General features: G+C 32.4%; 1 protein-coding gene and 1 long non-coding RNA gene across 4 annotated transcripts in view; one reads left to right on the plus strand and one right to left on the minus strand.

Moving 5' to 3' along the window:
• Positions 1-20,357, plus strand: part of LOC140062606 (uncharacterized) — a 28,402-nt gene extending 8,045 nt beyond the window's left edge. For 2 of the 3 annotated variants that reach the window (XM_072108893.1, XM_072108895.1), the window contains exons 4-29: positions 2,937-3,035; positions 3,175-3,288; positions 3,699-3,902; positions 4,033-4,134; positions 4,299-4,499; positions 5,037-5,135; positions 5,290-5,493; positions 5,598-5,696; positions 7,004-7,132; positions 7,448-7,576; positions 7,692-7,805; positions 7,913-8,011; positions 8,172-8,372; positions 8,487-8,585; positions 9,263-9,301; positions 10,981-11,082; positions 11,398-11,502; positions 11,676-11,777; positions 12,157-12,393; positions 13,322-13,429; positions 13,559-13,756; positions 13,947-14,045; positions 14,360-14,467; positions 14,606-15,959; positions 16,173-16,349; positions 16,642-20,357. In XM_072108893.1, coding sequence (XP_071964994.1) covers positions 2,937-3,035; positions 3,175-3,288; positions 3,699-3,902; positions 4,033-4,134; positions 4,299-4,499; positions 5,037-5,135; positions 5,290-5,493; positions 5,598-5,696; positions 7,004-7,132; positions 7,448-7,576; positions 7,692-7,805; positions 7,913-8,011; positions 8,172-8,372; positions 8,487-8,585; positions 9,263-9,301; positions 10,981-11,082; positions 11,398-11,502; positions 11,676-11,777; positions 12,157-12,393; positions 13,322-13,429; positions 13,559-13,756; positions 13,947-14,045; positions 14,360-14,467; positions 14,606-15,959; positions 16,173-16,349; positions 16,642-16,793 — 4,674 coding nt within the window. In that variant the 3' untranslated portion in view covers positions 16,794-20,357. The remainder of the gene's footprint in view (positions 1-2,936; positions 3,036-3,174; positions 3,289-3,698; positions 3,903-4,032; positions 4,135-4,298; positions 4,500-5,036; positions 5,136-5,289; positions 5,494-5,597; positions 5,697-7,003; positions 7,133-7,447; positions 7,577-7,691; positions 7,806-7,912; positions 8,012-8,171; positions 8,373-8,486; positions 8,586-9,262; positions 9,302-10,980; positions 11,083-11,397; positions 11,503-11,675; positions 11,778-12,156; positions 12,394-13,321; positions 13,430-13,558; positions 13,757-13,946; positions 14,046-14,359; positions 14,468-14,605; positions 15,960-16,172; positions 16,350-16,641) is intronic. The other variant, XM_072108894.1, reaches the window with a different exon arrangement.
• Positions 20,358-24,896: 4,539 nt separating this feature from the next.
• On the minus strand, positions 24,897-26,420 carry LOC140062583 (uncharacterized). The gene is made up of 2 exons (XR_011847505.1): positions 25,946-26,420; positions 24,897-25,560 (listed from the first exon to the last, which is right to left on the minus strand). It is a non-coding gene; the product is annotated as an uncharacterized lncRNA (long non-coding RNA).
• Positions 26,421-27,008: the final 588 nt, after the last annotated feature.

Consider the following 27,008-nt stretch of genomic DNA (forward strand, 5'->3'; position numbering starts at 1 on the left):
AGTGAAAGGATTAAAAGATAATAAAGACAAAATAGGTGAAGATATTTGACATTAGATCAATGGACATTGGAAAAAGAACAATATGAGCAATTAATACAGTACAATAATTGGTTTATTATAAAAAAAACCATGAGGATAAGTTTAAACCATGAGGATAAGTTTAAACCATGAGGATAAGTTTAAACCATGAGGATAAGTTTAAACCATGAGGATAAGTTTAAACCATGAGGATAAGTTTAAACCATGAGGATAAGTTTAAACCATGAGGATAAGTTTAAACCATGAGGATAAGTTTAAACCATGAGGATAAGTTTTAATTGCATTGATTGTAGAAATGGTTGTTTGTAACAAATGGTATTGTAATAATGGTATATTAAATCTTGCCAGTAGAGTTGCCAGAGTATTCCTACAAATCAAGCATTGATAGTGTTTACTGTAGCTATAGCAACATAGCTTGGTTGAGCAGTAGTAAAGTGATGTAGAATGTATTTATATTACTCTGTTCCAACACACTGACAATATTTACTGCCTAAATTAATTTTCTGTAAAGCTCAAATTAAATTTTTATGAATTGTCTACATCTGGTGTATGATCTAATTTTGTTTTCTTACAAATTGTACTTTGTACATTATATCTTAGTTTTTGTAAATTGTTTTGGAATACTCACGTCATTTATTATTATTGATAATAAATAGATTAAATATATTCTGTTAACTATCCTTCTTATTTAATGGAACACTCCTTAAATATCTGTTTTAATTAAATTGTCCCGAAGTAAACCTACTGAAGCTTATATATTTGGTAACCAAGCTTTTATCCTAGGAAACAGCATGTACGGTATGCTCATATTGGTATCGCAATGGACATTGTATTACCATACAAACCTATTATTCGCTGAGCTTCTTTATGTTAAGTATTTTGGCAGATTACACATAAATATATCAATATAGATACTTTTGATAAAAATAATTTTGAGAAAAAACCTCATTAGGTTATATGCATTATCATGCATATAACCTCTTGATTCTGTCAGAATCTTTATTTATTTATTCCTTTATTTATTCTTTCCTTAGCACTATTTTGTCCGTCAATTATCTTGATATCAGTTTCATCTAGCTAAGTCAATTTTTCAGAGTTTATTCCTTATGGCTAGGAATCGATGTGGTTATGTTTTCATGGTGCGCAATCAAAAATTACGCGGTCTACGCGCGATTTAACAAAATCACGTTTGTAATCATATCTTCACAATCATGAATCACTTTTAAACAAAATTTGGTACCCATAAATTTCAGGTCATATTTCATCATATGGCAATATAATTACGTGCGTAGCGCATATAACGCATGCGTACGCGCGCTTAAAATTTCGATTTCGATTTCGATGAAATTAGAGTATGTTTCAGGCAATTTTAAGCGTTTAAAAAATTGCCATGAGTGCGCAAATTTTGGCACGCGTACTGCGCGTTATACGTTAATACACACTCTTTTTGTCCGGTTTCGGTTGTACAACCTTTCTTTAATAATATCATCATATTTTATTCACTTTTCAACGCGAAATTGCCTTATACGAGCACGTCAAAAGTGACAGGCTACGCACGTGTAAGTTAACAAAATGGTGAAAATATGCTAAATTAGATCGTCAGAATGCTCGGGAACACATATTTTTTATTTTATTTTCTTGAAGTGTATGTATCTTATGTATGATTTATTATTAAACTAAGTGAACAAAAGTTGATTAAGCCATAATTAATTGCATATTAAATTTGAAAAAATTCATTTCGACAATCAAACAAATTATGACATTTTCTTAGGCCAAAATAACAAACTTAACATTAACTTTCTTCCTTCAAAAGTTCATATATTAAAGTTAAAAGTATATAGTTTGACAGTGCATCATTGTTGTACATTTTTAGAGATGTCATCATAGTAAAAAATTATAATTCATTGTGGTATGTAATAATCTATCTGCACCAAAGTGGTTACTGCATAGTAAATACACGGAGGAATTTTTCTACAACTTTTAGTCAGTTGTGTATGGCTCGGTGGTCTGTGCTCGTGTCTATGGCACTCAAGGTACCGAGATCGAGTCTCACCTTGGGAAACGAAATAAGATTTATTTTTTATTATCCGTATTGTTTGTTCAAATTTATTTCTTAGTGTATATATTATACACATGATTTATAATGAAATCTAGATAAAAAATAACTTATGTCTTTATTATTATGTAACAGCAAATGTGGTTTATGACATTATACGCAGAGGGATCTTTGAACGGATTGTGATACCGGCTATTGTATTCGCGTTAGCAAGGTCCTATCATATTAAAGAATCTGAGAAAATCAATCAATCAAAATATCTATATAAGGGCCACAATGGAAATAAGTTTGACCTTTGGTTACTTTTTAGTGTTACCCTGAATTCATTCTTTGTATTTTTTTTTTTTTTTATGTTGTGTTATTTTATGAATTCGAATAAAGAAATGAAATCTTTTAAAAATCAATTATCTTTATTTATATCAATGCATATAACCTATAATTCGTCATAGTGACGAATTAAATCTAGTTAATTAATTAAACTTGTATAATGTTACAAATTTGTATCTTTGTTAAATTACTTCAAAATTTTACAAACTGTAGTAAAAGTACAGGTAAATTGTTGTTTGTTAAGATGATCCCTAGCATTCTTAGAGGGGGTAGTAAATACAGAATTCAGTGTATTTTGTCCTATGGGGTATAATTGATAACAAATGTTCACAATGACAGACATGTGTTTTACAGTTTTTGGTAGAATATTATACTACAATTACAAATTAAAACATAGTACATTTTATTAGTATTTGTAGATATTATGTGTAAATATAGATTATAGTAGTTAGCACAATTGACCGATTTAAGTCGAGTCACAACAGTATTTTAATTTTTTAATACGCATTTTCAGGATGGTAAGGCAGCCATACATTTTGCAGCAACTAGTGCAAAAGAAGATGTCATCAAATTACTTTTACAGAAGAAAGCTGATGCCACTTCACCAGGAGGGGTAAGCCCATTCAATAAAGAAAACAGAAAGTACTATTCTAGAGTCCTACACAATGCTATGGTAGTATTGTACTAAATAAAAAAGCAGAAAGTACAATTTACGATTTAAACAATGTGTAATTCCTTGTTCTAATGTTTAGCCTAAAAAGCAGTTACCATTGCATATTGCTGCTTTGAGGTCAACTGGAGGCGTTGGGGTCATTCAATTGCTACTCAGAGTGTCTGGTAAAGAAGCTAGACTTGCAAAAGACAAGGTAGAGTATTGTCATGTTATTCTGCTGTTAAAGCTTCATTTGAGTTGGCCGTAGATAAAATTTAATGTATTACTATTAATTGGCTATGTATCATAGCTATAGAAAGCATCACCGCCCACCCTTGATTTTTTTTAGCCACCTGTTTTTTGTTAATATTTTTATTTCAACTGATAAAATCGTAAAAGTTGATTATTGCAAGTGTATGTACAAAAGCAATTTTATTGTATTAAATGCAAATTCTTGAAGTTAAAAATGTATGTAATGATTCAAGTGCTGATGACCTATTAAAATATAGTACTTTTAAAAGCAAAAAACCCTTCCCCTGCAAATGTTTGATGCAAGCATATATTGTTTTTATAATACCAATAATGATTCTCACAGTCTTTTCAATCTAATGCTTGTAATTGTAGGATGGCCTGCTGCCTATATTTCTTGCAATAGAAGCTGGCAACAGTGGAATATGTAAAGAACTTTTGCTGCATGTCAAAGATGAACAATTGAAAGCCAGAAAGGGAGAGAGTGGCGATACTTTATTACATTTAGCATGCCGTAAAAAGGATATGGATTTGATCAAGCTATTTATAGAAAATGGATCTCATATTGATGTACTCAATGTATGTTTTATTTACCTTTTTGTTGTGTTAAGCTGTTTAAGATGTGCAAAATTTAGTATTATTGTTTTGTGAAAATAGTGTAATGATTAGTATAAGCGTTATCATCTTGTAAATGTATGATATGTTACAGGACGATGGACACACACCTTTACATCTTGCTGCCTCTTTTGGTGATGAACAAATCGTAAAATATTTCTACCAAATGAAAGCGAACCCAAATATCTATGACAAGGTAAAGTAGTTTTAAAGTGTTTTGCTAGTATAATAATAATAATAACAGATGACACATTACAAATGTAAGCATTTTTAGTAAGACTGTGATAGGATTGGTTTTTATATTGTAATATAATTCAAAAGAAGTATAATAATTCCTTTTGTTTGGTGGTTTTTTTTCAGCTTGACAGATCACCGTTACACATTGCAGCTGAGTTGGGTCACACAACAGTAGTTGAAATTCTTATAGATAAATTCAAAGCTTCTGTAGCTGCTAGAACCAAAGATGGCAGTACATTAATGCACATAGCATCACAATGTGGACACCCAGAAACTGCACTTATGTTCCTTAAAAAGGGTGTGCCTCTCCACATGCCTAATAAGGTAATTCAACACTTCTAGTTCCAAAGTAATTTGATAATAAACAAATGCATTTAATGTATGTTCTCTATGTCAAGATACGTGAATATCAACATTCTTAAATTAAATGTTTAGTTGAAGAAGAAAAACCAAAAAATGTGTGTTATTTTTTCCAACAATTAACTGAGATTGATTTAAAATATAAAACTCTTTGAATCAATATTTGGAGTAGTTAGTTTGGAAACTCTTGATTTCAACCCGTTTGCCATTTTACTAATCTGAGATGATCCCTTCTTAACATTTAAACTCTCCCTCATAAATCTTACTGGAATGCCACAGAAAACCTTATTTTGCTGTCGAATTTACTGTGACCCAATACAACTTTTGTATTATCATGTTTACTGGAAAATACTGTTTGCTGTTTTCTAATATCACATTTATTGGAACATGCCACTAATATTAACTGTGGAATACCGCTAAATATACTGTTACCTTATAATACTATCAGTTGGAATATCATTAAAACTACTGTTACTCATTCCTGATGTTTTATTTGTTTAGTCTGGTGCTGTTTGTCTTCATGCAGCAGCTAAAAGAGGCCATACTGCTGTCGTCAAGTCTCTTCTACAGAAAGGTGCCATGGTAGATGCAAGGACCAAGGTCATTGAATTACTACTATTTTTTCTTATTTTATTAGTTTCTTCGTTTACTTTTACTATAGTTTCAATTTAGTTTTGATAGATTTTTTCCAATAATAATTATTTGTATATTGAATGTTTTTTACATGTTAATAATTGTTGTATTAAAACAATAGGAAAATTACACAGCCCTACACGTTGCAGTGCAACACTGCAAACCACTGGTTGTACAAACATTGCTAGGATATGGTGCCCAGGTGCAATTAAAAGGAGGAACCTCAATGGAAACGCCATTACATATTGCAGCTAGAATTAAAGAAGGAGAAAAAGTAGCAGAAATGTTGCTAAAGAGTGGTGCTGATGTTAATGCTATCATGGCGGTAAGTTTTCAAACTAATTATAATAATACTAGTAACAAAAAAAGAAAGACATTCGCTAAATATTGTTGTCATTTTCTACACTTATATTTGATTGTATTTTGTAGAACGGTGAAACTGCAATGCACATTGCAGCTAGGTACGGTCATTTAAAAATGATCCAAGCTTTACTAGAAGAAGGTGCAGACCCTGTTCATCAGTCTAATGTAAGTGTAACATATTAATTTTGATAGTTTTAAATTAATATTTTATATTTCCAGAAAAGTAACAACATATTTCTCTACTTTGTCTAGGTATGCTAATAATATTAAAACTTTCACATGATTAATAAACGAATAACATTTATTTGCTTCTTATTATTGTGTATTTATTATTAAATATATTAAATACTATAATTTACTTCTACCTACCATTACGTAGGCATTAGGACCATTAGATCTTGTGAATAAGGTAAAGTACAGACTAAAAACAGTGTAACATGTGTGATGAGTTTTATATGCAGCTTTGTGTTAATATCCTAGTATGATTTGTATTTACATGTATGTTACTCCTTATAAGCTGTATGATGGTGGTGGTGATTGCACTGTCTCTGAGTGGCTGTTAAATACGAGGACACAGGTCCAAGAAAGTGTTAATAATATCACCAAGTCTATTAGCAATAAAATGTTCACTGAACTACAAAAGAATCAATATTAAAAATGACAATTTAAGCAGCATTCATGTCTATATGTTAATATAATAACAATAATATATAATAATATATATATAATATAAACATATTTTACTAACAACTTGAACTCAATGAACGTTTACATTATTATTTATCAATCTGATATATTTAAATGTCCATTTCAATGTAATGAAATGTCTATAGACTATAATTTGATGGTGGTTCAGTATGAATATATTGATTTTCAGTACAAGGGCACAATTAATTGCCGAGTAAATGTGGTTTAGTATATTGATCTTCCTCTATTCAAGTTAACCTAATCTACATTTTTATTTGACATATATTTTAAGTGTTAATAATATTTATTCATATTGTAAAAATAGCTTTTTTCCGTATTGATCTGTTTGCCAGTCATACAAAAGTAGCCTACTTACCCTCAACTAACAATGCTTGGACACTATGTTTTTTAAATTATTATGTAATCCCATTGTTTTGATATTTTCCATTTTGCCTTTAATATTTTATTAATGTGATTTTAGGTTTATCACTCACCAATACTAATTTGTAAATATATGTTTTGAATGAAAAGTTATTTACTATATGATCTTGTTTGCCTCCAGAGTTGTTTTATTGTGTCTGGTCATCCATTGTAAATTTTTATTTTTACTCTCTATATTCCTCCACATATTTTTATTATTATTATTTACTTATAAAACAACCAGTATTAATAATAATTAAATAATCTTATCATAGTGGAGTAATGTTGTGGCGAGAATCCTCTACATATAGCAGTACGCCATTGCAACTTTGGGAGTGTAGTAATGTTAATGTTTTTAATTGTAGAATGGCGAGAATCCTCTACATATAGCAGTACGCCATTGTCACTATGTTATAATCAAAGAATTGTTGACTTTCCTGCGAGTAGAAAATAACCACGCTGATGCAGTTATGGTTGTTAATACACAAAGTAATGTAAGTTACAAATAATGACTAACAATTTTCTTAAAAGTAAATTAAATTTTATGTTGGTATAACTTATTTTATTTATATTCAGTATGTTTGAGAATGCTTTCTGAAAAAGAGCATGTTTTTCTATGTATACAACAACTAAAAGTGTATGTTCTTTCACATAAAAACAGTTAAATTGAATTTAATTTGTGTTGTTATTTACATTAAAATATTAAGAATATAGAGTAAGAATTATATATTAAAATATATTATTGAATCAACGGCGGAAATTGACATTTTAAATGTATTCATTTACTAAAAATGTTATTTTGATATTAGGAAGGTGAAACTCCTTTGCACTATTCATCAGAGATCACCAAGGAGATGACCCACTATAGCGGAGAAGATGTTGATATTGTCAAGAAATTATTGGAGTTTGAAGCTGACCCATATGTTTCAACTAAATTGGTACAGTACATCAAATAGAATGAATTACACCGACACTTCACATCAACAAAATAAATAATTATTATTAACAATTCACAGTTATTTCAGTTAATTTATTGTTTTATGTTTCACATAGACACAAGAGACCCCTTTGCACTACTGTGCTAGATCAGGAAACAAGAATATACTTATGGAAATGGTAAAATATCTTGGACAAGACTCACAATTGGCACTTAATAAGCAGAGTAAGGTAGGTGCATTTTAAAATGACACAAATGTAAGTTATGACTTATTGAGCACAATGTGTAGTAATTAAATAATTTAGTAAAAGTTAAAAGAATGTTTATTTTGTTTTAGAATGGCTGGAGTCCTTTGTTAGTTACAAGTGAACAAGGCCACGTAGAAATAGTGAAAATATTGCTTTCATATAACGCACGAGTAGATGTCTTTGACGAGGTAAGTGAACTTTAGGTATTTAATAAATAAAAATAAAATAGAAAATCATTGTTATGTTACTCTAGAGTTAATCTGCAACATATTATTATTTGCTACTGATTACTCATACCATTTCTAATTTCTTCTAAATACACAATATGTATTGTTATTACACTTGCAGCATGGTAAAGCAGCTCTACATCTTGCTGCAGAAAATGGTCACAAAGATGTAGCAGATGTGTTGTTGTGTCATAAGGCATTTGTTAATGCAAAATCCAAGATTGGTTTAACACCTCTCCACTTAGCAGCTAGAAGTGGTCACAACGATCTTGTTAAACTACTTATTCATGACCATCATGCTTCTATTGACGCTCTTTCATTGGTAAGAGCGTTTCACTCTTGATTCGCTTATTTCAATATTATCTTAGAGTTATCAACAAAAATCAGAATATGTTTGTCTTAATCTATGATAATGATTTTGCTATTAATAATACAGGCAAAAAAAACACCCCTTCACATGGCTGCACAATTTGGACAACTTGAAGTTTGTGAAACTCTTCTGCAACTAAAAGCAGACTCAAATGCTACAGATAATGTAAGTATATGTATTATGTTAGTGGACATTGCATGTTTATATTAACAATGACATTTGAATTACATTTATCCATTGATTTTAACTATTTATAACATTTTGTTTTCAACATGTTGTTTTAACATTTTGTTTTATAACTTCTTTTTCCAGTAAGACATTTCTCATAGTTTAAATAAATTGATAATTCCTAAATTCTTCAGCAAAGTTACAGTAATACCAACTTCAACTAATTTCTAAATTGTGAAGCTACATAACAACACGAAAATTAAACTTTTAGAAATGAAAATTTACACCTATATATCAATTGACTACCTATATATCAATTGACTACCTATATATCAATTGACTACCTATATATCAATTGACTACCTATATATCAATTGACTACCTATATATCAATTGACTACCTATATATCAATAAAAAAAACAAACTTGCTTAATACTAAAAAAACCTACATTGCTCTGCAGCATATTGACTTTTAAACAGACCACCTGTTAGGATTTATTAAAAGTTATAGTATTTATGGATTTTAGGTATCTGATAAATATTATAAATATTATATATGTACATGGAAGTAAACTCCATGGTATGTATGGTATAATTATATTATACACCATAAAATTGTTTGTTTGTTATCAAATGATTAACAAAGTTTGCAATTACCTATTGACCACCAAAGCTAATGAAACAATCAAGGACATTGGAAGCAGCTATCAGTGTAAGCATAGAGATATCATAGAGATATTATAGTCATAATATCTGTATGGTGTAAGCCATAGCTGTATTCACTTTTCTTTCCTTTGTTTGTTGATATTTCTCACCTAACCATTGCCTGATTTCACATTTTTTCAAATAGAATTATATAATTACTGATCAGATTTTTGTTTGCACTTTCTTTTGGTGCCTCAGTTTTGGCCCAATTTTGTTGTGTATTTTCATAGCTCATGATCTGAATTACATTGAGATGTCCTCAGATCAACCCTCACCTCTACACACGCCTCTGCACATAATTTTATAAACAGTGTAGCATGGGCCAAGACAGGAGATGCTACTCTTAGATAATTAGTTCACTTTCTTTATTTCACTCTTGACTACCCTGTCTTTTATATTTTTGCTCACAATATTTTCACATTTACCTCTAAATCACATTGCCTGTCATGCATGAAAAATAAAATGTATAAGAAAAAGACATTTAATGCCAAATTACAATTAAGCATTGTTGATTTGAACATTATTCATACAAAATAAGTCAGTTGTTTATTATACAATAACTGTTATGTTGTGTGTGACTCAGCTTTGTCAACATTGAATACCGTGTCTACAACTATTTAATATCATTAAGTGTGTTTTTCTTTATAAAGATAATATTTTATATTATTCATTTTGCATTTAAAAGAAGTATCATTACATTACATTGCATATAGAGCACTTAGAATAATAACTCATTCATGTTTAATTGATCACCATTTCACAGACTATCAAATGTTTAGATTCTGTAAGTTGAAATCTTTCTTCAATTGTATTGTTTATTCAATTAGCCTGCTAACTATATGCTGCTTCATTCTTGTATTCATATCTTTCCATACATATGTGATTTTTTATACTTTTTCCTTTGAAAAGATTGTTCTATCCCCAGTGTTTTAAGCTGAGTATGTATCTTACTGCTGCTGTGTCCCATCTTGATTAGTGATGATGATTTTTTTTAAATTGTTATACTGTCTGGCTAATTGCTTGGTACAGTATACAGTACAATTACATAATTAATTATAAATGTTGCATATAAAATAATGTGAATTCATTAGCATAAATTAAATGTTGCTTTAGAAATCAATTAATATTGCATTATTAAATGTCCCCACCCATTTTGAGCCTCTGAAGGACAGTGCCATTTCATAACATCAGATTTCTCTCTCTTTTGGTTGCTTGTCATGAAACAATGCAATATTAGTTTTATGCTTAAAGGAATTTTGTTTTGTCCTTTATTAAGCCCTTGTAGTCTTTTTCCTGAGATACAGGTAGGTATCTCACTCATAGACTACCAACACCACTGTTGGTTTGTGTATATCTCTCACTGTCTTGAGTGTTGTCTACTTAAGGCTGCAGGTAAAGTATCTACAGTAAACTTACAATGGAACTGAAGAGACTTAAGTATGAGCAGTGCTGTCTACTCTACTTTTTAATGTATCTACAGTGCAATGACTATAGAGACTTAACTTTGAGAATTGGTATGCTCTCTCCCAGAGTGATGTCTAATAAATGTTGTGTTTTTAATGTATCTACAGTTCAATGAATATGAATGTAAAAATACAAATATTGTGTCATGATACTTTATTTAGTTTACTGATTGGTTTACTACTATAAATACAGTATTAACAGATCCTATGTTGTCTGTTTCAGCATGGGCAAACACCTTTACATTTAGCTGCAGAGAATGATCATGCAGAGATTGTCAAATTGTTCTTGCAACATAAACCTGACCTTGTTACCATGGCAAATGCAGTAAGTAAATCACTATATGTCTATTTTCTGAGATTCCTACCAGATACTATAATTGACATTGTTTTCAATATGGACATCCTTCAAAAGGAAAATGGAATTATCCAGGCGGACCATACGTCTCATGGATGTTGGTTTGTGTAATCATTTCAGAGATTCATGCTACATAGGTTTTGAACACTCTGTAGTTTGTTTGCTTTGATTATAATTATTATTATAATCAAAGCAAACAAACTACAGAGTGTTCAAAACCTATGTAGCATGAATCTTTGAAATGATTACACAAACCAAATATATGATATTTTGTTTTGAATACAGGATGGATCTACCTGTGCACATATTGCCGCTGCTAAAGGAAGTGTTGCCGTCACCAAAGAACTCTTGCGTTTCAATAAAGCTGGTGTGTGTGGTGCAAGAAATAAGGTAATATTATTAAATTCAATTTAAAACTTGTAAATAATTGTACATTAGAATGCAGTCTAATCACTATCATTAAAATTAAGCCAATTGTTGTCCTTGGATTAGTATGGGTGTCTAGCCTACTGCAGCCATTGAGTGTGAATGTGTATTCTTATATTATGAAATCCTTTTTACAGACAAATGATTCAACAGCTTTACACCTTGCAGCAGAAGGTGGTCATACAGAGGTTGTGTCTGTGTTGTTGGATGCAGGAGCATTACCCAATGAAGAAAATGCTGTCAGTCAATTTGTCTTTTCTTTATTTCAATTTTTAAAAGTCATTTGTTTCTTGTTATTTACTACCTGTAAACCTATAACCTGTAGTTATCCCTGCAGAATAGTATGCATAATAACTATTACTACAGTATTCGGGAACTTTCAATTTTCAAATACTGACTAGGATTGACACATTGATGTGTCGTTTTGGCATCTGTACCTGGAATTCATGTGTTAAAGAAGTAGAGTGAGGAAGCAAATACTTGTTCCTTGGTTGTCTCAAATTATAATGATATAGTTGTTTGGGTCATTTATTTACAATAGCATATTGTATGCCTTACATAAATTTGATTATTTGTTTTCTCATAATTGATAATAATGTTATTGTTGTTACTAACCAGGATGGCATGACAGCAATTCACCTAGCTGCTAAATCTGGTCATGTTAAAGTTCTTGATGCTCTCAAGAATCGTATAGACTTCAAGAGCCCAAGCAGGATGACGGGTTTAGGAGCATTACACATCTCAGCTCAGTATGGACAGGTTGACTTTGTTCGTGAATTATTACAGAAGGTTCCTGCAACAATTAAAAGTGAGGCTCCCTCTGGAGCTCTGAACAAAGATATGCCTCTAAGTGATGTGAGTAACTTTTTAAGATTAATGAATATATCCATTTTAAAAATAATGTATTATTTAACTACAGTGTTATTTTGTGGCTGAATGGTTACTATTTTCTCCAGACTTTTGATATACTTGAATGATTTGTATTAATTTTCTGTTATTAATATATTAGTATTCTTGTATTGATGTTTGTTGTAATCTTCTTTTTAGAGTGGATTAACATTGTTACATTTGGCATGTTATTAATATATTAGTATCCTTGTATTGATGTTTGTTGTAATCTTCTTTTTAGAGTGGATTAACATTGTTACATTTGGCATGTTATTAATATATTAGTATCCTTGTATTGATGTTTGTTGTAATCTTCTTTTTAGAGTGGATTAACATTGTTACATTTGGCATGTTATTAATATATTAGTATCCTTGTATTGATGTTTGTTGTAATCTTCTTTTTAGAGTGGATTAACACCGTTACATTTGGCATGTTATTAATATATTAGTATCCTTGTATTGATGTTTGTTGTAATCTTCTTTTAGAGTGGATTAACATTGTTACATTTGGCATGTTATTAATATATTAGTATCCTTGTATTGATGTTTGTTGTAATCTTCTTTTTAGAGTGGATTAACATTGTTACATTTGGCATGTTATTAATATATTAGTATCCTTGTATTGATGTTTGTTGTAATCTTCTTTTTAGAGTGGATTAACATTGTTACATTTGGCATGTTATTAATATATTAGTATCCTTGTATTGATGTTTGTTGTAATCTTCTTTTTAGAGTGGATTAACATTGTTACATTTGGCATGTTATTAATATATTAGTATCCTTGTATTGATGTTTGTTGTAATCTTCTTTTTAGAGTGGATTAACATTGTTACATTTGGCATGTTATTAATATATTAGTATCCTTGTATTGATGTTTTTTTAATCTTCTTTTTAGAGTGGATTAACACCGTTACATTTGGCATCGTTTTCTGGTCATGAGGGTGTAGTTCGTCTCTTATTGAATTCACCTAATGTTCAGCCTGACACTCCAACATATAATACAGTAAGTACCTAGCTAATTTGCTATTCTCATAGATAGATACTGTAGTATAAGTAATCCATTATGTAGGGGTCCTGACTAATTTGCCTTCTTATTCCATGATACATCAGTAAGTTGTTGTTTTTTTTCTAGGGAATTATTCCTCTGCATTTAGCTTCACAAAGTGGCCATCTTGCAGTTGCAGGGCTCTTACTAAGCAAGTCTACAAACCAACTTCACATAAAAGATAAGAAAGGTCGAACATGCTTGCACATAGCAGCTTCCAATGGACATTATGAGATGGTGGCACTTCTGTTGGGTCAGGGGTCAGATATCAATACATGTGATAAGGTATTAAGTTTTGATTAATTTCTTAAAACTAAATCTTATCACCTTTTGTCAATGATGATTGTTTATCTTGTTTTTGTTGGCAATAAAGTAAAGTAAAACGTGTATACATTAATGTTAATAATGTTACTTGGTATTTGTGATAAACTATACATTTTAAATCCATTGAAAGTGTTTTGTGCTTTTATATTAGAATGGCTTGACTGCTCTACACTATGCATCAAAAGTTGGTTTCTTAAAGGTTGTTAAGTTACTTGTTGAAAGCGGTGCATCTCCTAAGTTTGAGTCTAAGGTAAATATAATGACTACAGCTTTTAATGTTCACTTGCCTTAATTACATGTAAAAAGTTTCAGGTGATTTCTTAAGCAATAATTCATATTTCAATCCAGACAATCAAGTTGACGGTAAAATATTGCAAAATAATTGGAACTGTAAATTGCATGTACATAATTTTTTGACTCATTTTGTGCAAACATAGTAATAAGAAGTATCAACAAAATAACATATTTATACTGTATTTAGATAAAAATACACTATTTCCTGAATAATCCAATTCCAATCCAATTATTGTATTAATATGATTTCTTTTTATGCATTTGTTTTAGGATGGCAAAGTACCCATTTGCTATGCTGCAACTGCTCAGCATTACGATGTTTTGAGTTACTTGATGAAAAAAGATTTTAACTCACAGAATCTAATGGATGACAAAAAGGTACAGTTCACCTAAGCTAATAAATGTTTTCCATGTAAACGTTAAACGGTCATTTTACAAATAAATGTATACATTATACAGTATTCAATAATAGTATTTTTAAAATAGTGTAAATAGTATGCATTGAACTATTTTCAGTTTGTTTTTGATCTGATGGTATGTGGACGCTACACTCAAAATTCATCAATTCAAGAGTTTGTCCTTCGTTCCCCATCTCCAATTGAAATAGCAGTTCGGCTGTCTCAAATCTTTGTTCAACTTTCTGCAAAAGAAAAAGAACGAACAAAAGATATCCTGGCAGCGGCTGCTTTCTGTGAAGAGATTGCGGTTGATTTGCTGTCGGTTACGACATCGCTTAAAAGTCCTGGTCAATTACTTCATTCCACTGATAATCGTGGAATGCCATTCTTGGATGTTTTGATAGAGTGCGAGCAGAAAGAGGTCATTTCACATCCATCAGTTCAACGTTATTTATCTGTCATTTGGATGGGTGGACTTGAATGGGCAAGTTGGAAAATTATTCTACTCTTCTTTACGTTCATCTTTCTTCCTCCAGTCTGGATTGTGTTTTCTTTGCCTCTAAAACAGCGTTTTAATCGTCTACCAATAATTAAGTACATGTCATACTTGGTTTCGCATATTTTCTTAATTGTTTTACTTGTTCTGACAACAGTTTATACAAAACATATTGAGTGTTTTATTGAGAATCCAACATTTGTACCGCGTTGGTATGAATGGTTACTTTTAGCATGGTTTTCAGGACTATTGATGTCGGAAATCACAAATCCTGGAGATCGGCAAGGATTGGGTTGGATACGTGTCATCATTTTGATCATAGCTGCTATTGGTTCAACGGTTCATCTTGCTATTTTCCCTGTTAAGGACGATAACACAAAACGAGAAATATTTTATGCTCGTAATCAGCTGTATGCTTGGTGTTTATTGCTATCTTTTGCTCAACTTCTTGAATTTCTCTCTGTACACCATTTATTTGGACCATGGGGAATTATCATAAGAGATTTGATGATGGATTTAGTGAAATTCATGGTAATCTTATGCATCTTTCTTTTTGGATTCATGTTCCACCTTGCAGCTGTATATCAACCAGTTTATACTGACCAAAAAAGTGAATATGGTTCTGTATCGGATGCCCGTAATCTGCTAGATATTTTGGAAATATTATTCTTTGCTGTTTTTGGATTAGTTGAACCAGATTCACTGCCTCCAGTCACCAGAAATCCAGATTTTACATTGACTCTCACAAAAATTGTTTTTGGAACATACTTAATTGTGACTCTAATCGTCCTGATTAATCTACTTATTGCTATGATGAGTGACACGTATCAACGTATACAGGCACAATCAGACACTGAGTGGAAATTTGCTAGAGCTAAATTGATTCGTAAGATGAATAAAACGTTTGCCACACCTGCTCCTCTAAATCTGTTTACTAAAGTGATAACGTATGGAAAGCTTATGATAAGACATAAAGGTAACGTCTTTATTCTTAATTTCACAAAATATTTTGATAATACTTTAGGCAAAACACATTTTTAATCGCGTGCACGCGACTCTACAGCTCACTATGACGGTCGGTCAGTTGTGAGCACGCATCTATATGGCCTTGTTTATGAATGATACCTTGTCATTAAGTAGTAACCATATTGTATATATATCCACTAATATTGTAATACTTTTATTTTAGGTAAAATCTGTGGCCCTCAAGCACAGGCCCACTTTCAAGATGAGGAGCATGATTTTGATGATAACATGTCAGATACACGTTCAATTGATCACACAACTCATCAAGGACAAAATAATCGAGGTATTGGTGGATTTTTTCGTAAAGTTAGACGCAGTCCTCAAGTGGTTCCAGATCGAGGTAGGCTAAAGTCATTACATAAAATTACTCCTGTCGGGTTATTGGTAATATCATTCACTTGGCTGAAATACTATTTAAGGGAAATATATCACGATAAAAATGATTTTTCACTAATATTGTATTTTTATCAAGTGGTTCCAGATCGAGGTAGGCTAAAGTCATTACATACAATTACTCATGTCGGTTATTGGTAATATCATTGCATTGGCTGAAATACTATTTAAGGGAAATACCTCATTGATTTTGAAATATATGATAAAAATGATATTTTCACTAATATTGTATTTGTTAGCACATATTCCAGTGCAGCACTCTGGACCAAAACGGATAGAAGAAGTGATAGACTGGCACATGGTTGTCAAACGCTATCGTGCAATTAAAGGAATTGAAGAAGAAGACCAGAAGAGTAATGATAATGAAGATGATACAAACACCAACAATTGAATTATGTAGCTAAACAGCTATCAAATTGTTTTAGTGAACTGTCTGTATATTGTTCAGAGTTTTAATAACAATAATCTTCATTTAACATGAGCAAGTCAACCAGTGTCAGGTTCTAGATGCATGTTGTGCCTTGTACAAATGATTGTAAATAACATGATTGCAATTTTTATTAATTGAACATAGTAATAAAATCGAACATTTATAAAGCTGTAAGCTTATACTGTATATGCTGTATAACAGGCAACCAGTGAAGTTGTGAAAGCAAAGGAGAGACATGATCAAATTTCCTTGCCTGAGAAAAAAGTATAGCAGCCCTGATCTGAAGTAGTTGGAGATTCTAATTATCTTTCTCAAAGCAACCGTGGAGTTAATTGATTTGGTCAGCCATATTTAAGCCCCCATCAAAAACAACTCCATGAACCTTGATAGACTATTTTACAGTTAAATTGCCAATATAATAACAAATATTGTATATTGCTAAGTTTGTAATGTAAATAACTTGATTCAATATTCGATATAATTAACCTGATTATTTTGTTATAGAAAAAAAAGTCAAATTGACAATAAAATGACGATGTTTATTACCTAATATTATATTGAAGCGAACTCGTATATTTTTTTATCTTTATCCTAATTTAGATTGTCATATAACATTACTTCACTTTGGTTTCAATTTTACATATTTTACAGTATCTATTTCTGATATAACTTTTATGTAATAATATTAATGTGTGAAAATTATAATTATGAAAACAATATCTTTGCAAAGTTAGTAAGAAGTAAAATCAAAATGGTATAATTGTTACTAGTCGGATGCCAAACTCTGACCAAATTTACCGGATACTCTGTACATTGGCGGATCCAGGTGGGGGTGGGGCGCACCCTCTGCACGCCGCCTCCCCCCCCCCCAATAAATATGGGGAAAAAATTATCCTACCATAAGGGAAAAAAAATCGGGAAAAGAAGCGTAAAAAAGAGTAAAACTTTCACTTTTGATTTAAATACATTGTTTCAGCGCCGTGCTAAATTACTTTGTATTAGAGGTCACCATTGCCGTTGCTGTAAATTTCTAAGAGTTGCGAAATGAATTGCCTATTTTCACCTGAAAAATAAACGCATTTTGGTCCCTGGATGTAACATGATATTGACGCGTGTATCGTACCCATACTCGAGCTCGAACTATTCGTACAAAGGACACCGCCATACAACCGCGTAGGTCTACCTATTGTTTAGATTGCTGGCAGTCAGCAAGCATAAATAAAAGTGTATATATACGTCAAAAATGGAACGCCGTGGTTACCTACAGATCATCATCATAGAGGATTTGTTAATAATAATATCGTAGGCCTACTGTGGTAACTGTGTAGGCCCAACTGTAGTGTACATTATAGCAACCGATTTTGTTTCTAGGCCACCCACCCAATTCTGTATCGATACCTATTTATATATTTAATTTCTTGACTTCAACAAATTGATGTAAATAAATATTGAGCCATAATAAGCATTAAATTTGCGCTTTTTTGGGGCTTCCCCTAGATGGACGTTCACATTGAACTTAAACGCAATCAAAACTAAATACTGAGTGAATGAAATCGGCAAAAAAATGTTATATCGTCCTGTAATTAGTCACGTGTGTTTGTTGGAGGGAAAAAATATGATCGTTTTGCTCATTGGTAGCATGCTGCATTATTATGAGAGTGTCCTGCATATTTAGAGGTGCCATTTATCATGAATTTTATGTGCGAGAGTACCATTTCTTCCGGCCATCTGGGGCGTCATTTAACAAAGTTCTCTTCACCACCACAGGTGTGTAGACGGCCTTGGAAAAGCACCTTTTCCGCCATGTACGTGCAAACGCTGACTTGCGCGAAACGCCCTGTTGTGACGCTTTACTCAAAATAGGCCTATAGGGAAAATGTCACTCTTAAGCTAGCAGTGGCGTATCCAGTGGGGGCCGGGGGGCCCGGGCCCCCCTGATTTCGTGTCCGTCGGCACATCATCGCGTCCGTCGGCAAACAAAGGTGCCGGGAAAAAAAATAATCTACTGTATTATTCTGACAATAATTGAACTGTAAACATAATTCTTTTGAGTGTTTGTTTATTTACATATCATATCATTGATCGCTTCAGATCAACTATTTTTTATTTTCATTACATCTAACGAAACACGTAAAAAATGTGGTCATACGCCGTACGCGGTAGATATTGCTTACTCAAAAGTTTTTGACCTTACCCTATTCAACCTTGTTTTTGCAGTTGAGCCTCTCATGACCTGGGATTTGTATGTCTTCCTACGCTAAGATTATATAGTTCCACATGCCATGTGCTTTTTTGTCTAAGATATATTTATTATAAGTGCCAAAAACCCGTTTTTTTTTTCTCGATATGAGGCCTTTATTATTCAAAATTTTTAAAGAAAAAGCACACACCATAAAAAATATCCATGTATTTCATTTTTGGAACAGAATATTCCGTGAGGCTCAACTACAAAACCACCATTTTGTGATATGATGTCATCGTAAGCCAATCAAAGTTGAGCTTTCTCGTGATTGGCATTGCTCACGGTTGAATGATTTTGGATTCTGGCTGATTTGATTGGTGGATGCGAATCACCCGCAGCGCAATGTTTTCTCTCGCGCGTGTACCATGAATCTCTCTGATCGTTTCTACACGTACACAAAGTTAGAGCAATGAATTTGCCCGATACTTTATAAGCATTTAATAACATGTTTTATTGATATTTCCAATGGTGATATATAAAATAAATTACTAAAAAACGTAATTACTGTATATGTAATTATTTTAACCAAAAATGGCGTAGTTAATAGAATTATCGACTAGACTGAGGCCGTAAGTTGTTTTACTTCTTTCGTGGCTAAAAACGATCATTTTCTGCAATGTTTTAGACCCTATATTTCGAAAACTACAAGTCAGATTTTCCTAATTCTTTCTTTATTGTAATGTGAATACAACATACTAACAGATAATGTTGGTTTGGTTTTAATTTTGCATCGTTATGATCCCATAAGACAATATGACTATGCAATCCTAGAACATTTATTGATCAGGTGTATGTACAGATAATGACACCAATTTTGTCGGCAAATTGGCAATTCCCGCCCCCCCCCCCCCTCCCAACTTCAAAATCCTGGATACGCCACTGTAGGCTAGTACCTCAGTTTTCATAATTAAAATATCAATTTTGAATACATTTATTTAACGTGAGAGTGCCATTTCCGACCATCTAGAGGTTTTACATTTTCAAAATTGCCTCAACTCAGCCCCACCATGATTGGGGTGGACTCTCTACAGTTGCGCCCCCCCCCCCCCTTTCACAAAATCCTGGATCCGCCCCTGCTCTGTATATTTCAGAATGCACGTGAAAACATTTTTATGGTAAACACATCAATGTATTAAATTAAACACATTTTATGATACCTCAGGTCAGGTTATTTGTTTGATCTGATTATATTTGTTTTCAATATAGAATATGTATTTTGTGTTATGTTCATGACAACTCATTGTATCCATAATTGTAGCATACAATAACAATAAAACTTTAGTGAGAGAGAAATGGTTGCACTTTTACTTACCGTATTAGTTTTAGCCCTATTTAAAAATGAAATTGTATAGAAATAGAGGTGAATTGCATAATTTCTTGCTGGTTTTAATACACAGTTGCATTGTTACTGATGCAATTTGTCAAAAAATAAAAAGGCCGAAATTTGATAATTTTTTTAAAAGTTTTCGAAAAATGGGCAAATTTCGAACCTTTTATTTTTTTACATAACTATGGCTCTATAATATCATAATAACACAATATATGCGCATATTTGGCAATATTATTGCATAATTATTGAATTTTAAAAAGGTCGAAATTTGACAATTTTTTTGAAAAAAATCCTGTACTATAGGCCTAGTACAGGGATTTTTTTTTAGAAAAATGGCAAAAATTTCAAGTTTTGTAAAATTCAATTATTATGCGTTTTTTTATTGTATGATCATATTATAGAACCATAGAACCCAGTTATGCCGAAAAATAAAAGGTCGAAAATTGGCTATTTTTCGACAAAATCCCTGTACTATTAGTCCAGGGATTTTTTTTTTAAATGGCCAAAATATCAAGTTTTTAAAATTCAATTATTATCCGTTTTTATTGCTGTATATGATCATATATTGCTTTATGATCATCTTATAGTACCAGCATAGAACCCAATTATGTCGAAAAATAAAAATGTCGAAAATTGGCAATTTTTTGACAAAATCCCTGTACTAATCGTTGAATCCAGCGCGAATCATTGTTAGGCATGCTATAATACAAAACGTTTAAACCATATCATTACTTCGACGCCTAATGGCAGCGCGCGTTCAATGTTTTTAGTCGCGTGTACGCGGCTCTATAGTTCACTATGTCGGTCGGTCGGTCGGTCTGGTATCACTATGCGTTTTATCGCTTTTTGACCTTATCTTGATATCAGTTTAATTTAGCTAAGTCAATTTTTCACAGTATATTCCCTTATGGCCAGGAATCGATGTGGTTACGTTTTCACGGTGCGCAATAAAAAATTACGCGGTGTACGCACGATTTAACGAAATCACGTTTGTAATCATATCTTCACAACAATGAATGACAATTAAATAAAATTTGGTACTCATACATTTCAGGGCATAAATCATCATATGGCAATACAATTACGTGCGTAGCGCATGTAACGCATGCGTACGCGCGCTTAACATTTTCAAAATCTATTGTCGATGAAGAGTACGTTTCAGGAAAGATGTTTTACGTCGTCAACGTTTGCCATCGTATGGACCTTGGTATCAAGTCTAAATCAATACGAATGCTATTGTGTTAAACGGCAAGTTAGATATTATACCGCGCCTATATGCGCGCCTTTGCCACTCGGTATTGAAGATGTTTGACATCGTCATAAATTACCATTTCCTAACATAATATACAGTAACATCTACATGAACATTCTAGAATGTGCTCATTAGTGTTTACCGACCGACCAACCTACCAACTGACCAAAATTACTGAACATGTTTAAAAATGTTGAAATGTTTAAAAACATTTATATTTTTTTTAATTTACACGTGCATAGCCTGTCACTTTTGACGTGCACGTATAACATAATTTCGAGTTGAAAAGTAAGTCAAGAAAACAGAAATCGGGCAAAAAGAGTGCGCAATAACATTTAACGCGCAGTGCGCGCGCAAAAATCTGCGCACTCATGCCAATTTTGTAAACACTTTTTGTATTGTCCCTTTGACTAATTCAAAAAAAAATAAAAAATAACAGATTTCGAAAAAAGGTGGGTCATTTTGAAGTATCATAATAGTTATTAACTATCACCAAAAATTTGTCGAAAAAAAAAATCATTTAACTGAAATACAGACGTTTTTTTGTTTAAAAAATAACTCTGACTTCCAGTCAAAGTTTTCGATCAAAACATACCCCATAATGAAACGCGCTTGTTTGGCTACTCTGTATGCATAATCATAAAACTTCCTCATGATCTGTGTGAAAATACCTTCTCTACCGTGACGAGTTGTAAACAATCCTAATTAGCATATGCATAATACGTACTCGTGGTTTGAAATCTTTGTTTACTTTCGCTCGCGACGATTTTCCAGACGAAATGTAATCAAACTAATTTACCTGTTAATTACTTAAACTTGTTGCTTTTGGCTCGAATTTTCAAGTTAAAGGGAATAACTTTAATATTACTTTGATATGGCCAATTTAAATTTAGAATATTTTGACCTTCATTTTTTTTGTGTTTCAAGGGACAATACATCTTTACAATTGCATTCGTTCGATGTATGAAATGACCGTAAACTTTTTATGACAAACCTATTCTTCAAGACCCCCGCACCAAGGACAGTACGTGTCTTATTGTAAAATCATTCAACATGGTCATCTAGCATTCGTTCGATAATTCGTTAGAAAATAAACCCAAAATCTTTACTTCGACGCCTAATGACAGCGTGCGTCAATGTTTTCAGTTTACAACCAAAGAGAGAACAGGAATGGTAATTTATTGCATCCATTGCCTCTACCGTTTTGACTCATGATAATCTTGTAACGAAGGAGGGTGAGTGGAAATTGGTTTAGACTTGATACCAAGGTACATACGAGGCAAATCTTTTTTACTTCGTGAAGAAGCAATACACCGTCTCTTTGCTCTCAACGAACTGAACAGGCGTAACATGAGAACGAATTAAAATCTTTTTTACTTCGGGAAGAAGTCAAAGCCTTTGATTGTGTTTACTTCAATGGGTATTCGTTCGATGTACAATGCATTGGGACATTAAATATTTATGAAAAACTCATCTTCAAGACCTCCCTCGATACAGCTGGCAAGGCGCGCAACGTGGACGGGGTATTTAACACAATTCATTCGATGTATGTAATGATCATTAAACATTTATTGAAAACTCATCTTCAAGGAAGACCCCACCCCCTCCTAGGACAGTGCGTGTCTTTATTGTTAAAGCATTCAACATGTGGCAATGAACATCTAGCATTCGTTCGATAATTCTTTAGAAAAATAAAAAGATTTAGGCCTACTTCGACGCCAAATGACAGGGCGCGCGTCATTTTTTTCAAGCATTCAGTTTACCAAACTGAGACAGCCAGAACAGCGTCGTTTTATAGAATAATGCAATAACAACCAGGTAGAGACATGGAAGCTTTACTTCGACGCAAATGACTGCGCGCGTCAATGTTTTCAGTTTACAACCAAAGAGAGAACAGCATCGTCTTAAGCCAAAGATAATAAAAGGAGAAGATACAACAGTTCCCTTGGCGGCGTAAACCACATCCGGGTTACTATTTGCCTACGCCTGAAGGTGGCGCACTTCTTTTTTGCTAGAAGAAGTGCGCCACCTTCAGGCGTGGGTAAGGTAAAACTATCTATAAAAATGCAAACGATGATTATTTATCAAAATGATTATCAAAATATTAATAATATCAAAATTAGTAAAGCACAGACGCGAGAACACATCAGATCATCACGATCCATCCAAACGTGGAATTAGACGGGAACCATATCTAGAGCCCCCCGTCGTTCGGCTGCTGGATTCTTACGCGTCCATGAAAGCACGTCCGCGTTTCCTATCCTTCTATATATAACAGCGCGTACTGTTGATTCTTTACCTATTTATATTCTTCCAAATCCTTCTCTACGCATGCGTATTAGCTGACGCCTTCGATTCGCGCGAACAAATTGAAAATCGGCTTTACAATCACAATGGGTGTTCAAAACAATACCGGGGTCATACAAAATGCAAGACAGAGAAATAAAAAAAATATATATTTAAAACTGCACATATTATTTATTTTCAAATACCATATTCATTCAATCCAAGGATATAACAGCGCGAATCATTGTTAGGCATGCTATAATACAAACGTTTAAACAATAATCATTACTTGGACGCCAAATGACAGCGTCAATGTTTTTAAGACTATATTTTTTGTGTTTAGCTGTGTGAATTAGGCAATTAAGGAGAGCTGACATATCAGTGGGACAGCCAGTCGACAAATCGTGTCAAATTTCGACTCGGAGAGGGCGCCCTACTTTTCTAATTTAGTTCAAAATTGCTAAATTTTAGGGTGTTGGAAAAACACAATATTTGTAAATTTAGCTGATTATCGGAAAAATATTGTTAGTGAAATAAATTCATAAATGGTTTTAATATATTGTCATGTAAAATTAAATGTATTTGAACAAAACGATAATCTGTAATTTAACGGCAAAATCAACCAATGTCTTTTTTCCGAAATTGTACCCTAGAAAATCGTTAAAATAAAATATTTAGAAAAATTGAACAGTCCTGAATTTAAAATCCCTGTTAGAAAAATTAATAATCTACAGAATACGATATTAAGATACAAAATTCGGTGGTTGGGATGCAGCTCCGACTATTCAAACTAAAGGTACCACTATTTGTTCCATCGAAAACTAGCGAAACCGCCATTTTGTAAACACATCGTCATCGTGTTTATGAATTTATTTATAGCGAACGATATACGCGATGTTTATAATTGTCCGCGTATAAGAATTCATATAAATAAATACATTCCAATGTACAACGTATATTATTACTTGTTTATTTATCACAGTATACATTTTAGTTGAGGAATATTTATCATAACTATTATAATAGCTTTTATACGAGTCCGAGGCCTAGCCCTATTAGCGAGCGATTGTTCCAGGGGCGGAAAGTCACTTAGTGACGTTTTGATCGAGCGCGTCGGGCCTAGCTAATATTAATAATATGACCTGAAATAAGCGGCTAACAAGAACTGTTATATACTTGCTTACAATTGTTTTGTTATTGATGAACAAACAAGCAATTAGATTGAATAACAAATTATTTATTCATTTTTTTTTGGGTAAAAACATGTACAAACTAGTACTGTATAATATAAATTAATAGTAATATTAAAATACAGTATTAATAAAATATAAAATAGGCCTAACATACAATAAATATTCAATTTTTAAGGTCTACCACATGACAATAACATAATTTACAGAGTATAGTGTAGTAGGTTTGCATTCAACATAAATATTTGTATTGTAATTCATCTAAATCCTCTGCAACATACATATATTTGTAATTCAACATTTTGTTTTAAATAATTAAATTATAGTTTGGGTATGACAATGTCGGTAGGTACCGGTGTCATCTTTTTATCCACTTCACTCTCAGTTTGAAGTCACAAAGACAAAGAACTCTGCATCATCAACGATTCCTGAAAATAAATATTATTTAAAAAAAAATGTTAATGTCAAATGGAAGCTGTATTTTATTAATTAATTATTACAGTATTTGCTATTATTATTTATATAATCTAGGCCTACTAGTAACTTAGCTAGGCATCTATTGAGCCTAATAAATCAAATAATAAATGAAAAATTAAATAATAATATTAATACTGATTGAAAAAAAGTATTTTTTTGGGGGGATCAGATCACCAGGCCAGGCCGGCCAGGACCAATGATACTCGTAATCAGTACAACTTAACGACTATCGGATCAGCATCAACACAGTGTACAACACACGTCTCGCTATCGCCTATACTGACACACGTGTCTCGCGTTGCCGAAACCACGCTCACAGCTAGAAAATGTACCTACCTTTCGAGGCCTGAGAATACACCAACAAATTTTGAACAGGATAGAAATATATCATACTCGATTAAACTAATATTATTCTTGATAAAACAATTGATTATAATCTTTTTAATTTGTTGGGATGCACCTCCGACTATTCAGAAAATGGACAACAAAACAGTAGTCAAATCGTACCACATTTATAAATTTCACGAGTCCCGACTTCAGTCGCCGAATGTATTGTATTAGCTTCGGTTTCTTTGAAGGAAACCGATTGGTTATTCAATTATACTTATTAGGAAATGATTTTACCATAATAGGTAATGTTGGGCGGTTCTTAAATATTCATGAGAGCTTAAAATAAAACAGCACTTATTTGCTAGGCGACGAAAAATCGTGGTTTCAGTTTTCAACGATAGGTGGCGCTTCAAAATCGTCAATGCGGAAGTAAGTCGATTTTACACGATTTAACGGTCAAAACGCGAAGTGGCTTTCCCACTGATATGATCTGCCTAACTCACTGCTTATATCTTTATACTGCCCTCTGTACATTATCTGAATATGCACATGCTCAGATCGTTTTTTGTGTTTCTGCCTGCCTAAGTCAGCTGTGTGACGTGATAAGTGTCTTAGTTTATGGTTGTCTGATATGGTTCAGTAGTTTTAGAAAATCAGACCTAAAGAATGTTCAATGTTTAGTAAAAAGGTAAACAGATCTTAGATTTGATGATGTTTGTAACGTCAAAATCTACGATACGGTCATTGCCATAATGAAAGATGAGAGTCATCCGCTCTATAGTGATTTTCAATGATTGAGATCTGGAAGGCGTTTGAGGGCTACACGTTGTAGAACAAAACGCTTCCTTAATTCTTTTATTCCGTACTCAATTAGACATTTTTAATAACCATTGTTAAGTCTATAGTGATTTTCAATGATTGAGATCTGGAAGGCGTTTGAGGGCTACACGTTGTAGAACAAAACGCTTCCTTAATTCTTTTATTCCGTACTCAATTAGACATTTTTAATAACCGTTGTTTAAGTCGTTGAATTTTGTTGCTATGTATTGTAATGTTATTGTATTAACCT

The sequence above is a fragment of the Antedon mediterranea genome, chromosome 11 (assembly GCF_964355755.1).
Source record: "Antedon mediterranea chromosome 11, ecAntMedi1.1, whole genome shotgun sequence".
Classification (NCBI taxonomy): domain Eukaryota; kingdom Metazoa; phylum Echinodermata; class Crinoidea; order Comatulida; family Antedonidae; genus Antedon; species Antedon mediterranea.